Here is a 16,894-nt window from a genome sequence, read left to right on the forward strand (position 1 = left end):
TTTGATAAATAATTCATGTTAATGTTTTAATAGATTAAAACTTGAATTTTATAATATTCAACGAAAAGTATGTTTTAATTGTGTTTCATCGTTCTAATAGCCGAAACACTTTTCGGTGAACACTGGAACATTTCTTTCGTACTGAAACACCGTCCGTTTAAAAATAGCTCGAAATGGTTCAAAAAGAATCAACGAAAACAAAGGGCTGCTTCAGCCGTTGATAGGGCTGCGTGCCTGCGTGGCGACATCGTGCATCGTTGATTCGTTGGGAGAGGCATGAGTACGACAAAGATTCGTTGAGCGATCGCGCTTCTTTTCCCTTCTAGAATCAAAACAATTTGTATCTTCCGCCTTCTTCCTCCTCCCCTCGCCAAAAATCCAAATCCGTAGCCAGGGCATCCTCCTTCTTCCTCCTCCCCTCGCTTCTCTCCCCCAAATCCAAATCCAACCTCCGACTCGACAATGCAGGAGGGGGCGGGAGGAGAGGAAGGAGTAGTCATCTTCCTCCTCGAGACGGTCTGCAACGGCACCGTCGGCACGTACCGCTACCGCCTCGTGCCTAGCTGGGAGTCCTCTCCGTCAAGGCCTGCGGCTGGGGATGCGGTGATCACCTCCGCCGACGCAACGGAGTCGCTACCGGCGTCGGGAGGCAAGGGATTGGCCCTCGAACCGGCTAGTCCGGACGTGGAGAAGCTCCGCCTCGGCACCGGCTTGGACTGGGAGTCGTCCCCGCCGCAGCCTGCGGATGGGCCCGATGCGGTGGCTCCCGCCAACACCACGGCCTCCCGCCCATCGGGCTCGGTCGAGAAGCTGATTCTGAAAGTGGCGAGTCATTCGGAGTGTATCGCGTCAATTCCATTAAGCCAGGCCACCGGTAAGCAGCGCAGCATTGAGGTCGGATCACTTGAAGGAAGCCACTACATCAACCTCGAGATCATCCCACTTAAGAACCGGGCAATCCTTCGTTTCTACGAGCTTGCCCAAGGTACGGATTAAAACCATGTTTAAATTCTACAGAAGCATCTGACATTATTGAACTTGATTTGTGCGACTTAAGCATATGTACGCATTTAGTGAAGCATCTGACATTATTGAACTTGATTTGTGCGACTTAAGCATATGTACGCATTTAGTGAAACTTCAACCAACTTGCTTTAAATTGGAACGGATGCCAATTTAGGACCCTGGTCGCACGCTTCAATCTCTGCATGAAAAACATTCTGCAACCTTGTCAACTTCCAGCCGCTTGCGGCAACAGCATTCCCCTTCCCGTGGTGAATTACACATCCCAATCCATCCATTTTACAGTCTTGAATAAAAGAGCCATCAGTATTAATCTTCAAGAATCAAGAATGGATCATTTGGCTTTTGCCATGCTTCCTGTCTTTTGCATACTGGAACATGTTCTTTCTTCACTAATGTTGAGAATTCAAGACATCCATAGTCAACTGATCGACAAATATTCATAGCATTTTTCCTCACTTCACCGGCATTTACTTTATTCCTTGTGGACCATCATTGCCACAATGTGATCGTGCTTTTCAATTGCCTTTCCTTCCCTATCCCAAACACAGTGCAGTATTTCTTCTGCTGAATAACAGCTTCTCAACAGCAGCCTATTATCTTCCATATTAGAGATTTACTCCGGTCTAACAAAAGTACCTTGAGGTACCGATACCTCATGGTACCAAATCGTTTCTGATCGTTGGATCTAACAATGCTCATCCTGCTCAGCTAGATCTAATAGTGAAAAATGGTTTGGTATCGAGAGGTATCGGTACCTCAAGATACTTTTTGTTGGACCAGAACAAATCTCTCCATATTAAGCGCTCTCGAAAACCTCTTTGACAAATTTGCAGTTGAAAAAACAGTCCCCACTATATTCATCAAAGCGTTTGCAAACTGGGCATCTGGTATCCAAATCAACTCCCCTCCTACAGCTGTTAGTGCGCATGGGCAAACTGTTGTGAGCTATCCTAATAATGTTTTAAAACTTTATTAGGCATGTCAAATTTCCAGATTATTTTCCAAAAAAAATTGACATCGGCTTGTTCCTCTGAAACACCACCATCCAAACCAGCCAATGATGCGTACTCCAACACCTTATAAGATGACTTAACAGAGAAAATTCCTTTTGAATGAGGAAACCATGCCAGGAAGTCTTTAGTCTGCTTATGTACAAGAATCGACAGGATTAACTCAGCATCCTCTGCACAAAACATATTATTGACTAGGGCCTCATCCAAGGCTCCAGTACTTTAATCAAATCCGGAACTTTAATTAGAATAGTTTGTGGGTTTGCCCTCTCCGAGAAATTGGTTTTAGTGTCGATCGTCTTGGTATCCATGGCCCATGGGTCATGCCATATATTAATACTTGAGCCATCTCCGACTCCCCATATTACACCTTAAACTAGTTTTTGTTCTTTGAGAATTGATCTCCATGCATATGACTGCATGTCTTTTTTTGGTTTTGCATGCAGCACATCTCTCACGAGATTCAAAACTTGTGTATACGAAGAGTTTAGAAAATTTGAGAGGTGCCATACCTATCTGGCAAGCATGGCTAGGTTGAGAATATGCAAATCTTTAAACCCCAGGCCACTATCTTTCGTTGTTCTTATGAGCTTCTCCCATGAGACTCAATGAATTTTATTCATCTTATCTAATTGGCTCCACCAGTAGCGCCCAATGAGAGAACAGAGCTGCTCATAGAAAACACTTGTAAGACCAAAACACAACATTGCTTGTGTTGGAATGGCCTAGGCTACACCTTTAATCAAGATTGCTTTCCTTTCCTTTGATAAAGTTTTTCCTGCCACCCCTGAATTTCATATCATATCCTTTGCTCGAGGTATTCAAACATCTTCGTCTTTCATTCACCTATATAAACCGCCAGGCTAAATATTTTCATTCCTTGCATCATTAGAAACTGCTAGAAGTTGCAAAACCTGGGCTCTATGCCTTCTGGAAAGAGCATTTTTTCTATCCTTAAGGAGGTACCATGAGGTACCACTATTTTCTATGTAAAATTTGGTATCTCTTAGTACTTTAGATACTAGAAGGTATCAAATTTTGAGTTTTTTTACCATTCTTAAAAATGTACCTTAAGGTATCATCCTTTTTAGTGTAAAAAGTGTGGTACCTTAAGGTACCAAAAGTTAGTACTAAAATTCTTAGTACCTTGAGGTACTTTTCAAGGATGGTAAAATTGCCTCCAAATTTTACATAGAAAATAGTGGTACCTTATGGTACCTCCTCAAGAATGGGAAAAATACTCTTCTAGAAATGCTGTAACTCGCAACTCGTCATAACTGATGTCTTACTATTTATCTGATGCCCTGAGGTCCTCTTGTAAATATCCAGATTTTTGCCCAAACTTATCAGCAGCAGCCGGATTTGCTTTCATAAACACTAGAGAATCATCAAGGAAAAAAGGATGATTGATGTGTGGCACACCTCGACTTGTACACACCCCTTCCAAACTACCATCTGCATCAACTTTTTGTGGCATAGTCGATATCCTGTCTATACATAAGATAAAAAGATATGGAGACAATGGATCACCCTGTCTTAATCCACTCTTAGGAACAACATCCATTTATTCATTAGACAACAAGCAACAATAACTAAACAACTTTTAGACTCCTTCGCAGTGTTCTCGGGACTAAAAATCAATTATCATAAAAGCACCCTAGTGCCCATCCACCTAAATGCAGCTGAGACAGAAAGGGCAGCGCAAATACTCCAGTGTCCAATAAGTACTTTACCGTGTAAATACCTGGGTCTGCCACTAGCAAGAACAAAAATCTCCCATAACATGCTAATGCCACTTATATCAAAGATAGACAAAATGCTGGCTGGTTGGCTTCCTCTGTCAAATGGTGGACGCATCACAATGATAAACTCGGTAATATCAGCAATACCAACCTACTACATGGCCTGCTGCCGTGGCCAGAAAAATCCATTGAAGCAGTTGACAAACTCAGAAGAGCCTTCTTACGGAAAGGCGAAAAAACAATTAAAGGGGGGCAGTGCCTAGTAAATTGGGAAACAGTTGTACTACCCAAAACACATGGAGGACTGGGAATCAAAGATATTAGGATACATAACCTCGCCCTTCTTATGAAAGCAGGCAACCAAATCATCAATGGGCTGGACAAACCTGCAGGAAAATGGTTTAGGGAACAATATATTCAGAACAGCATCCCCACCCAACCAAAAACAAATGACACCCCCAGCTGGAACCTCATAAGATCAAACATCAATAAGCTGATCCCAGTTACATAAACAAAGCTAGGGAATGGCAACACAATTTTGTTCTGGAAAGATAACTGGACAACAACTCGATTCATGACTACCTTCCCAACTCTATTCTCATTTGCCCAAGATAAAGAGTGCACAGTACAATCACAATTCCAAGACCAGACGTGGAACATCATCTTGCACCCAAACCTATCAGCCCAAGCCCAACAAGAACCGGAGGAACTGAAACTGATTATCACAAATTATAACCCTAATGGAACACTATTAGACAATAGAGAAATGCTATACCCCACTGCAAAAATTACCACCAACAGTTTATACCAAATGATGACATATCAAGGTACACTTTGGATCCCAATTAGTTACATCTGGATAAGAACCATACCCAACACCTGCAGAATGTTCTTATGGCTATCCTACAGAGACAAATTAAACACCAAGGCAAATATGACAAAGAAGAAATGGGACAACAACCCACACTGTGACTTATGCCCAACTCTGGAAACTGCGGATCACATCATTCTCAGATGCAAAACAGCAACTCAGCTCTGGGAAAAGCTGCACCTTTTGAATTTAGCAAACAAATCAAGCTCGATAAGCCACTTTCTGGAGCAAGTCATAGCCGGCAACAACAGCCTCAAAGGAATAGAACCAATCTGGTTTGCAACATGTGCGTATACGCTTTGGAAATCAAGAAACTGCAGGATTTTTGAGCACCAAACAGAACAAACATCTATTGTACTTCGTCAGACAAAAGAGACCCTAGAACTATGGAGCAATCGAGCCAACATGTCGACCAAAGAAAAACTGAGACAATGGCTAAATCAACATCACTAAGGGAAATCAAAACCAAGATCAGGGTCAGAATCGAGACCAAGAACAAGAACCAGAACCAAATCTTTTTTAAGCTTTTTTTGCTCTTTTTTCTCCTTTTTGTATAGCTCTCTTCTTCCTCTCCTTCCCACCCCTAATTTCTACTTGTAACACCACCCCATTTTATCAATGAAATGGCAACAAGGTAGAGTCTCCTCTACCTTACTATTCAAAAAAAAATTTATTCATTAGAGCAATTTTACCATCATTGAGGAGGTACCAGGAGGTTCCACTGTTTCTATGTAAAATTTAATACCTCTTGGTACCTTAGATACTAGAAGGTATTAAATGTTACATAGAAAATAGTGATACCTACTCAAGGATAGGAAAAATGCTCTATTCATTAACCTTCGCTCGATAAGAGACCGTGCATTTGAATGCATGTAAATGCCTTTTATTTTCTTGTATTGTAATTTGATTTACCTATATGGACTCTACTTCAATAAGCTTAATGTGGGTTCATGTTTTTTTTTGGTCGAATATGGTTAGCTTTCTTGATGGATTCAATGTATTCGAAACTCTAAATCGAACTCTGCTTATTATGTTAATTAATAAAAAATGGATGGTTGAGATGTTTTCCTTTTGTACATTAATGTGAGAATTTCTAACTTTTAGTTTGAAATTCTGGATGGTCGAGATGTTTTTGTTACCATATTAATGTGGGAAGCTGTATATTTTTTTTATTAATATGAGAATTTCTAACTTTTAAAGCTGGTTTGAATGCCAGCACAAGCTTTTCAAATTTGTTGTTGGTTTGTATCCTATTCAGACTATTGTTCGATGGCATATCAGTTGAGGCTATCCAGCCATTTGTGTGCATGCACAACTTTTGAGTAGAATTCCAATCAAACTCCTTTTCCTGTTGCCTGCTATAAATATATTTAGTACATTTTATCATTCTCTCTCAAAAAGTAGATTTTATTACGTCATGTTTTTCCATTGCATGCCAAACTAAACTCATCCATGCACTTTACGAGTCCATCATAAGGCGACCATAAATCTGCACCGTTAAGATCCATTGATATAATGATTGGATGTAATTAATCTTTTACCTTTTTCTCAGATTAATGTGGCACTTTCTTACCTTTTTGATTTACGTGAGAATTTCTAGCCTTTTACCTCCTATGATTAATATGGATGCTCCTAGGAGGGCCTCTAATTGGTATATGTAAAGATTTCTATATCCACCTCTAATTGAAGGGATCCAAATGGTCCCGAACGTTTTGAGTTCTAGCTAGTGTATCGATCAGCTTGATTGTGAGCTTTCCCACACTTTTTATAAGTTGTGTTTGATGCTAACATGGGATATATGTTGCACGCTGAACTAATATATAACAATTTCAGACTTGACGACTAACAATCTTCTTTTTCAGTATTCCATTTCCCTAATTCTATATTATTTCACCCCATATCATGTAGGGTTAAATGTTCAATGGAAGTCTACAAGTCTGTATGTGGTTCACAATGATGATAACCAATATGATTCACTTGAGCAACGTTTTGGAGAGGATCCAGTTTATTACCATGGGAAACAAAGTGTCGATATATCATTTCTCCCCATCAAAATCAATTTCGAAAAGGACTTCAAGCGTGAGAAAGTGATCGGTGAGTTTCCTTCTTATTTTCATCCTTACTTCTGTGGTGTTAATGATTTAAAAGAAAACTGTTTAACATAATATATTGCAGGAAAAGGCACGGAAGGAACGGTTTACCAGTGCTCGTCAAGTTTTGCTTCTAAATTCAGCTGCGCTGTTAAGAAAATTAATCAAGAACATTTTTTCATACTGGACCCTCTTTGTGAACCAAGGTGCCATCTATTGTTTTCTTATTTTAATTTTTCTACTTGTAGGGTTCACTCTTCTGTGTGTGTGACAGTGTGAGTACTAGTGAGCGCTTGCTTGCGTGAAGTTAGGTTTAAAGTTTTATATGACACAGTCTAAGTGTAGGATTCACTCTTTTGTGGGTGGAAGAACCCAAGACTCAACACTCGAAAACGCTTGCCCATATGTTGCTCAAGTTTTTTTTTTTTTGGTTAAGAGGACACTGTTATAATTTTCTTTTATATTTCTCATTTGCAGTGAAGTTGCTATACTCTCCTTGCTTCACCACAGAAATGTTATTGAGCTATACTTTGCTTGGTCTGAAGCAAAACTATCTCGAGGACATCACTATGCCACTGGTTATGTGTTTGTTGCTATGAAGCATTGTCCCAGGTATTGCTATTTCATTTACAGCAAGTTTTATTGGAGGTTGGACTACATCATAATAACATTTAAAATCTTGTCTAGGTCATTGAAGAAGTATCTGAATGGAAGATTGGAGCTCAACTTTCAGACCTGTAATCACATCTTCAAACAAATCATTGAAGCGTTGGCTTACATGCATAAAAATGGTGTTGTGCACAGGGATATTAAACCTGGAAATATACTGATTGAAGACGATCTAACAATAAAAATTACTGACTTTGGAATCGGTGAGATTATTTCGGGCTTTGTACTTATATTAATCGTATGCATATCTAGCTGTTAGGATACTAAGTTATTGATTTAATTTTTTGTAGTAAGAATTCAATCTCTACTTTTAAATTGAGAATATAACGATAAAATAATTCTCCTAAAGTTAAGTGTTATCCTATTTTTAACTAGGAGTCAAGAATTCTGTTATCTGGCATCATAAAGTATTTACTATGCCTTTCCTTTTTCAGCTAAAGTGAAGCAGCAACCAAATATGAGTTTCGCTCCTGGAGTTTATGGAAGTTTTCCTTACAGTGCACCTGAAATTAACAACATGGATAAACGCCACGATGAAAAGGTTAGTCGCGAGATTGAAATGTTAAGTAAGCAAGATAAGTGGATCATCATACTTCAACATTTTTTTCAAAAAACATATTCCATATCATTTTGTTCTTTGCCATTTAGGTCGACATGTTTTCTGCTGGCATGATATACGGTGAACTGTTCATAACTCCTCTGGGAACACGGGAGGAAAAGTTGAACCATCTGGCTAATCTCATGAGAGGGAGAATGAAAGAATACCAGGAATCATTTACGCCCTTTGATCTGGACGTTGTGCTGATGAGATCGATTTTCTGAATGGTTGGGGAGGCAAGGCTGTTGTACTGAAGAGATTGACGAGTCCAGAGGATACCGATCGCTTGTCTGCTGTGGCTGTAATGGTAACAAATTCTATAGACTGAAACATAGATGATCAATGATGCATCCTATTTACTTGTTTCTTCAACTTCTTTGCAGGACTTTCTCTAGAGTATAGGCTGTGAAGGTGATGAGGATTAATCTGTTCATTTGTAAATATCTTTCAGGTAACATATGCAACTATATAGCAATTTTTCATGGTTATTTTTGTTGTCCCATTGGAACTCTCTTGGTAAATGCGAGAAAACTTCTCTCAATTAGTATTTAACCGACCTAATGAATCAAACTACACTATTATTCATTGATGATTTGGCTCCTGGGGAATGTTTGAACTTTGAAGGAGTTGAGATATGCCGAGTGATTTCTATCCAGTATCAATAATAAGCAACAACCTAACAGAAAGTGTGTCAGTAACATTTAAGGATCGAACACATTCATATGCCTTGGGTCATGATAAACTGGAGTGCGTGGTGTAGATGGATGGTTCGCGCATATAGCCTCATACAAAGGAAACATGACATATGCTTCTGCTTAGGTAGGTATAAGAAGTTTAAATTTCTAGATTGTCTCATAACTATTTGTTTTGTGCACTATATGTCATTATGTCTATTACGTACGTCTTTCACTTGATGTCCTAACGGAACATGCCATTATTTCTTAAAACTATTTTGCTGTGAAAATCTCGCTTCCTACAATAAATTCTGTTCACGAAGCTTACTTGAACTGTCAAGACCACGTATAGCATGTGAAGTATCTGAATCTTGTTTTTACATAGGCACCCGCCACTTAAAAGTACCCAGGAGCATGTTTTAGGATACGATGTGTATGCAGTGTCTTTTCTGGCGATTAACTTTCTTTTGCTTTCTCTCTTGTGCATTGCAGCTATAGGGCTTCAGATTTAGTATGGGCATCGTTGAACATCAGGACCTAGCACACATGATTTTTCCCCCTTAATAAGTCTGTTAGCAATTTCTAATCCATTTCTTTATTTTTCTTAGGTAAAGAAGTGAAGCAAAGATTGTAAAAGATGGAGGTGGCAACGGGTACACCGAGTTGATATACTGTTGCAGATAGATACGATAGAATCAAAAGCATATAAAACAAACAACCAACTGTATATATGTCGAGTTGATATACTTGAATAGCTTGCTGTACATCTCTATCACCATCTTAGTGTACATCTGTCGGAAGCACAGATACAAAGCCTGCATTGGTTTGGTGCGGAAGCAATCTGATCTTGCGTATCTAGATGTTAGGCTTTTTGTTTAGTTCCTAAATTTTTTTTAAAAAAAACATCACATCAAATCTTTGGATATCTAAATAAAATATTAAATATATATGAACATTAAAACTAATTACATAGTTATGGAGAAAATCACGAGACGAATTTTTTAAACCTAATTAGAACGTGATTAGTCATAATTGCTACGGTAACCAACATGTGATAATGATGGATTAATTAGACTCAAAAGATTTTTGTAATTAGACTATGTTTAATACTTCAAATATGTGTCCAAAACTTTGATGTGATGTTTTTGAAAAAAAATTTGTAAACTAAACAAGGCCTTAGACTATGTTTTGAATCTTGTCATTGGTTTGCATGTAGATTCTCTTTGCTTATGTTTTCTATGCGACAGATGACGTCCCTAGTACTTGTGTTAGGCTGGTGATTTCGTTTGTGTTTATAAGTTAAAATTTAAATTTTAACTTTAAATTTAATGTTAATTTTGTGATTGCTAAAACACACATGTAAATGTTTTTTTTAAAAAAAGGTACTGATTAGTTTTTTTTTAAAGAATCGGAACAACCACCCTGCAGTGCGGTATGCGCGGGCGGACTAGCGGCGTGGTCGCGTGGGGTAGTTCGACCGACTCATGATTGATCAGCCTAGCCCAATAACCAAACAGTGTCTGCTAGCTCCATTGAGAATACACCAATCGGTGTACTAGCGAGAAAACAAGTTGTGATTGAAACTTTAAAATTTCTGTTTTTAGCGATTTAAGTGTCAGTGCTTACAAAACTAAGATGAAAAATCTCGAAAACAATTTTAAAATTAAGTTTTTAAATTTAAATTTTGATATTGGTAACGAGATCATGAAGTAAAATTAACAATGTGACTATTTTGTCCTTCTCTCTTTCTATCTCCCCCTCTCCTTCTCTTCACACTCGGTCGAGCCAAAGGCCAGGGACTGCCTGTGCTCGTACATGCGTGCATCGTCATGTGCCGTTGCGCTTTTATTGGGTGCCGTCACCGTGTTGCCAGCATAGCGCTTGTTGTCGCGTCGCTACCGCTGTCTCTCTCCAGCCCAGTACGTGGCCATCGTGTCCACCCGCCCCTTCACCTCTAGTCATGATCGCCTTTCTTTTGTGACCTCCTCGTGAGCGGCCGGCGTCGTCTCTCTTCCACCCCCTTGCATCCTCGTGCGCGACCACTGCCATGTCTTCCCGCTGGCTCTCCTCGCGTTATACACTGCCGCTGCTCACTGTCACCTTCGCGCGCCAGCCACATAAAACCCTAATGGCGTACGAAAAAAAGGGTCATGCGACAGAAACAAGGTCAAATAATCAAATTGAAAAAATGGGGTTATTTTGGTAGATAGCCTTCGTACAAGAGTCAAATAAGCGGTTTAAATTTAATTTAAGTTTAAAATTTTAAATTAAACTTATAAACATAAGTATATAACCAAGATAAAAAAGTTTTTTCAAGTTCAAATGCTGGACGGAGGCAGCAACATGAAAGCGTAATTAGCGAATACGTGAAGTCAACACGAAAGCGGTATTCCACGTGAACAAACCAGGATAAGGCGAACTTCCCAGCGGGGAAGCCAAGCCGAGCTCTCCCGCTTCTGTGGCCATGGCCGCCACCGCGAAACCCAACCTCCTCCTGCTCCCGGTGGCTATCCCCTCTTCTAGGGCCGGCCTCGTCTGCAATGCGCGGTTTCCTCCGCTACGCCTCAGGATCGCCGCCGCCGCCTCCCAAGCCCTGACGTCGCCTGTCTCGGCGGAAACTCCGGAGGCGAGGCAGATGCGGTTGGAGACGGAGGCCGCCCTGGAATGGGGCGGCGTGTGCGCGCGGCTGGCCGAGTTCACCTCCACCGCAGCGGGGCGCGCTGCGTGTGGAGAGGGGCGGGTGCCCGTCGGGTGGAGCCGGGAGGAGAGCGAGCGGCTGCTGGAACAGACGGCGGCGGCGGTGACGCTGTCGGCTCCGCTAGATTTCGGTGGCGTGGAGGACGTGTCTGCGGTCATCGCCGCAGCGGCTGGTGGTCGGCTGCTTGCGGTGAGGGAGATATGTGGAGTTGGGCGCAGCATCCGTGCTGCACGCGGGGTGTTCGACCAATTGAAGAGGCTCTCAGAGGAGACACCAGACGGGAGGAGGTAAGGAAGTTGCCCCTTAAACTGAATTGCGTGTCACTGAGCTAAATTGAATGCATCATTGATAATTTCGAGTTTATGGTTGTAACTGTGAGTATAATTTTGATTGGCACTCCTGTCCTGCAGCTACTCTCCTCTTCTGGATATATTGAAAGATTGTGACTTCTTGACAGAACTTGTGCAGAGGATAGAATTCTGCCTTGATTCCACTCTTTCGGTGGTCCTTGATCGGGCCAGCGATGAACTAGCAACAATCCGCAAGGAGAGGAGGAAGAATATTGATATGTTAGAATCTCTATTGAGAGATACATCCACAAAAATCTTCCAGAGTGGCGGGATTGATAGCCCTGTTGTCACTAAGCGCCGCTCTAGGATGTGTGTTGGTGTTAAAGCTTCACACAAGCATCTGGTCCCTGGTGGGATTGTTTTGAGTTCCAGTGGCTCTGGTGCAACATATTTTATGGAGCCAAGGGATGCCATCAAGCTGAACAACATGGAAGTAAAGCTCTCTGGTGATGAAAGAGCTGAGGAATTAGCAATATTGGGTCTACTTACTTCAAGAATAGCTGACTCCGAAATGAAGATCATGCATTTGATGGGGAAAATATTGGAACTGGATCTGGCTTGTGCCAGAGGTTCATACGCTCTGTGGATAAATGGTGTGAGGCCAGATTTTACTGACAGGGATAGTGGTACTCGGCTGGATCCAAACACTGAATGTTCGATTTTCATTGAGGGCATTCAGCACCCTTTACTTCTTGAACAGTCTCTTAGCATGGTAAAAGAATCATCTGAAGCGGAGAAAGGACAGCTTTCTAATGAACATCATGTCTCTCCAATGCCTATTCCATTGGACATGCAGGTGAGAAGTGATACTAGAATAGTTGTGATCTCTGGACCTAATACTGGAGGCAAAACTGCCACTATGAAGACCTTGGGGTTGGCCTCTCTGATGTCAAAGGCTGGAATGTTCTTCCCAGCCAAAGGAAGGCCTAGGCTTCCATGGTTCGATCAAGTTCTTGCAGATATTGGTGACCACCAGGTAGTCTCTGTCTTTTGAAGAGAATTTCTCTAATCAATTGCGGGACAATATGCTTATTCATTCAAACTGTTTTCTGGATTGAAGTCGCTGGAGCATAACCTCTCTACCTTCAGTGGGCACATATCACGGCTTCGCAAGATTGTACAAGTTGTATCAAAAGATTCTCTGGTTCTTATTGATGAGATTGGCAGTGGTACAGATCCATCAGAAGGTGTAGCCCTTTCAACAAGCATCTTGAAGTATCTTGCTAATAAACTTAACCTCGCCATTGTGACAACTCATTATGCTGATCTAAGTCGTCTGAGATCTGTCGACGATCGATTTGAGAATGCTGCTATGGAATTTTGTTTGAAAACTCTACAACCAACATATCGGATCTTATGGGGCAGTACCGGTAATTCAAATGCACTCAGTATTGCCAAGTCCATTGGTTTTAATCAGGAGGTGGTTGCTCGTGCACAAGAATGGGTCGAGAAACTATTGCCTGACAAACAAAAGGAACGCCAAGGTTTACTCTATGGGTCTTTGCTAGATGAAAGAAAACTACTGGAGTCTCAGGCAAATGAAGCTGCATCTGTTCTTTCAGATGTTCAGAGACTGTACAATGAGGTCCATATATTTTACTTTTGATATGCTTTTGACTTTGCTATTGTATTTATGTAGAAGGATTCTCTTTGTGATTTCCTTGAAATCTTACTTGATAAAATTTTGAATATGAAGATTCGCTCTGAAGCTGATGATCTGGATAGTCGAGTAGCAGCTTTAAGGGCAACAGAGTCTGAAAAGGTGCAGCAAGAGTTAAAGTTTGTGAAGTCTCAGATGGACCAAATAATCAAGAACTTAGAGGTTCAACTCAAGAACTCAGAACTTGAACAATACAATTCACTAATGAGGAAAGCTGAAGCTGCCACTGCTTCATTGGCTGCTGCTCATCAGCCAACTGATTTTACTTTCACTGATGAAGAAAACGAGGGCTCATATGTTCCAGATATTGGAGACAAAGTGTACGTTGAGGGCCTGGGAGGAGGTAGTATGGCTAGTGTTGTTGAGACACTTGGGGAGGATGGTAGCTGTATGGTTCAGTATGGAAAAATAAAGGTCCGTGTCAAAGGAAACAAGATGAAGCTTGTCCAAAGAGGCACAAAGGACACGCCAGCTTCCTCTCCTGTAAAAGCAAAGGTATGCTTTGCATCATCCCTATGTTAGTGATAATTATATGTTAACATTGACCGTAGTCTGTTTGGAATGTTAGAGATCAATCTGACGTAGAAGGTTTTTTTTAAAAGAAATTGTTTAATGATAAGTGTGGTAGAAGTAGAACGAACCAAGGCCGCGTTCGTTTGCTCCCCCTTAGTTAACTTACCGCCTCGTTTTCCATACGCACGCTTCCCAAACTGCTAAACGGTGTATTTTTTGCAAAGATTTTCTATAGGAAAGTTGTTTTAAAAAATCATATTAATCTATTTCATATTTTTTTAATAATTAATAATTAATTAATAATATATTAATCTATTACTCCGTTTTCCGCGCTAGGCTAAGTTAGCTTGCCTCCTCCACAACCGAACGTGGCCCAAATAGCAACAGATGTCTCGTAACTACTGTTGTGATTGTCATAATTCCAAATAGCAACAGATGTCAAGTATAGGTATGGGCTATGAATTGAGTAAGGGATGTTTCTTTAGCCGTCCCCACCTGCTCCCGCGTGTAGCATAGACACGACTGTGTTCTTAACCCAGCCAATCTGGTCTACGGACTGCTGGCAAGTGTATCCAGTTTATATAGCATAGTGAGTCAACTCTGGGCCAATATATGAGTCATGATTGAATTGGGCTTCATGTCACTATACTACTATAGACTGATGTGGTATTTTTCTTTAATACTTGCGCTGGGATTCATTCTGTGCAACACGTTGCATATTAACATGGCAATTCAGGGAAACCAAGTTAGCTTGCATCCTACAGTGTGCATTGAATTAATCTGACTTGCAAGTATTGATGTTCTTTACTTTAGTTTGGATAGATGCAACATATTGATAACAAGCCAGCTGGGCAGTCAATGGTCCATGAAAGATTCGTGCATGCACCTTAATTGAATCTACTATCATACCTCGGCAGCTTATGATTGATATGGTCAACAACTCCAAATTGTTGACTGTTGTGGTGTGGCCTAGATCTTTTTTCGACACCACTATGCCTTGTTCTGACCGATCTATTATATCAGGGGCGAACATCTAAAAGATCATCAGTAGAGGCCAACCAAGATGTCAATGTCTCTTTTGGCCCAGTCGTGCAAACATCCAAGAACACCGTAGATCTTCGGGGAATGAGAGTTGCTGAGGCATCCCATGAGCTTCAGATGGCAATTGACGGGTGCAGATCCTACCAGGTCTTGTTTGTGGTTCATGGCATGGGCACTGGAGCTGTCAAGGAGTGTGCCCTTGATATACTGCGAAAGCATCCTCGAGTAGCCAAGTTCGAAGACGAGAGCCCTCTCAACTACGGCTGCACCGTCGCCTACATCGAATAAGCACATCATCATGATATGGCTATATGAAAAACTTACGACAAGATCGTCTTATCCACACTTGCAAGATACTAGCTAGTAGATTATACAGCATGGCATGCCGCGTGAGATAATCGAAGCGATGGTTGCCATGTGACAACTGATGTGGACAAGATGGCCCAGGAACTAATGGAGCTTGAAGCTGATACAATGCACAGTGGTCACATTGAAGATTTGCCCGTGAGTACGAATTCTTGCATGTGTTACCTTTGACTTTTTAATCCATAGCAGATAGGAGTATGCATAGTTTTGTACCGGTGAAAATATTCACAAGTAGTACTTGAGACAGATCCCCGTACATATAAACTATAAAACTACACATGCATACAATTTGTTCTGCAGTTGAAAACGATTGTCCGGTTTGTCCAGATCATTGCATTGTAACTGTATTATGGAAGGGATCAGTTGTTAGATGAGTCGCTCTTAAATGATGCTGTTGGGGTGGCTGCTGATTGCCAGCCGGTGTGCATGCGTTGGGATCTGATAAATGGCCTTGGCAAATGTGAATCAGCACTGTGTCCTACAAAATCGTAAAGGAAGGGGCTGGATGCAATGCACATGCGCTAAGCTCTCTTTTCAGCAATGGGTACCTGGATTTTATACGGTGAGTTGTTCTTACTGCTACCAATTGCTCACAAGCCATATCCATAGTTGTGCAATGCTTTTAGCTGTTAGGCAACCTAAAGTGTCCAGGGAAGTATAATACACGTAACTTTGGGCACTGCAGAATTAATTAAGCTGCTTAACTACAGGTCAGATGCTGTGCTATGCCATTGAAATTGAATGAGACCCATACACATGCTTAAGACCAGTACATGCAAAGCTGAACATGACATGTAATATATATAGCCAAACGAGAAATTTATAAATGAAAAACAATCTATGAATAAAAATCTTATATATGTGTTATTAGTGATCTAATAGTCAATGCTAGAAACTAAACTGGGATAAAAAGGCCCTAAAATCTATTTCATATTTAAGACTGAAATTTAATTTTTGGCTTATAAGTCTAAGCAGAAACAAAAATACGAGGTTCATAGTTGCCATAGTTGCCATTGGAGAAAAACATATGCAGTATATGTTATCAGGGTTCAAGAAAACTTAGGCCCATTCGCATCAAATCCCGGCAGAATTACAGTGCACATTGAACAGCAAGCTGATGGTGTTCGTATGGTTCTGAGGTAATTAAGCAAGCGAAAAAACGCACGAATTATACCCAAATTCAAGTTCATTTCCTCTTTGGAAAAAAAGAAAATCCAAATACCTCCTTAATTGCGCATCACCTCTCCAACTGCCATGCCGGACAGCCGAAGCACGTATCCCCTCCCCAACCACATGCACATGCAGCGACGCCGACCTTCTGGTCCCGCCCATCCGGGGCCCCACCTGTCAGCCGAACGTTGGCTCATGTGCCTCGTGGTGGTGTCAGAGACCTCTGTACTTGCCAAGCAGCGAGGATGATGGAGAGGAGCCCCCCTCGAATCTTCTTGCCTCCTGCTCATCTTAGCACAGTGCTCCTGCATAATTTATTTTGTTTAGTTCAGCTGTGTCATCAGCAACAGCGAATCATGGATGGAAAATAACAAAATGACAGTTCTAAGCAGTGGTAGTAGACAGTGGTACTAGTC

At 41.1% G+C, this 16,894-nt stretch overlaps 2 protein-coding genes across 2 annotated transcripts; both read left to right on the top strand.

Annotated features, from left to right (window-relative positions):
- The first annotated feature begins 462 nt into the window (after positions 1-462).
- Positions 463-9,510, top strand: LOC102708153 (cyclin-dependent kinase 12-like). The gene is made up of 9 exons (XM_015836133.1): positions 463-985; positions 6,558-6,743; positions 6,825-6,945; positions 7,217-7,351; positions 7,427-7,611; positions 7,843-7,949; positions 8,057-8,313; positions 8,390-8,457; positions 9,289-9,510. Exons 1-7 carry the CDS (start codon positions 463-465, stop codon positions 8,228-8,230), a joined length of 1,431 nt encoding a protein of 476 aa, XP_015691619.1. The 3' UTR covers positions 8,231-8,313; positions 8,390-8,457; positions 9,289-9,510.
- Positions 9,511-11,268: 1,758 nt separating this feature from the next.
- LOC102708436 (endonuclease MutS2) lies at positions 11,269-15,821 on the top strand. The gene is given in 6 exon segments (XM_040522983.1): positions 11,269-11,389; positions 11,391-11,665; positions 11,789-12,704; positions 12,789-13,313; positions 13,425-13,883; positions 14,925-15,821. Coding segments are annotated over 6 exon segments (2,526 nt in total). The 5' UTR covers positions 11,269-11,344; the 3' UTR covers positions 15,231-15,821.
- Positions 15,822-16,894: the final 1,073 nt, after the last annotated feature.

The sequence above is a fragment of the Oryza brachyantha genome, chromosome 4, assembly GCF_000231095.2.
Source record: "Oryza brachyantha chromosome 4, ObraRS2, whole genome shotgun sequence".
NCBI lineage: Eukaryota > Viridiplantae > Streptophyta > Magnoliopsida > Poales > Poaceae > Oryza > Oryza brachyantha.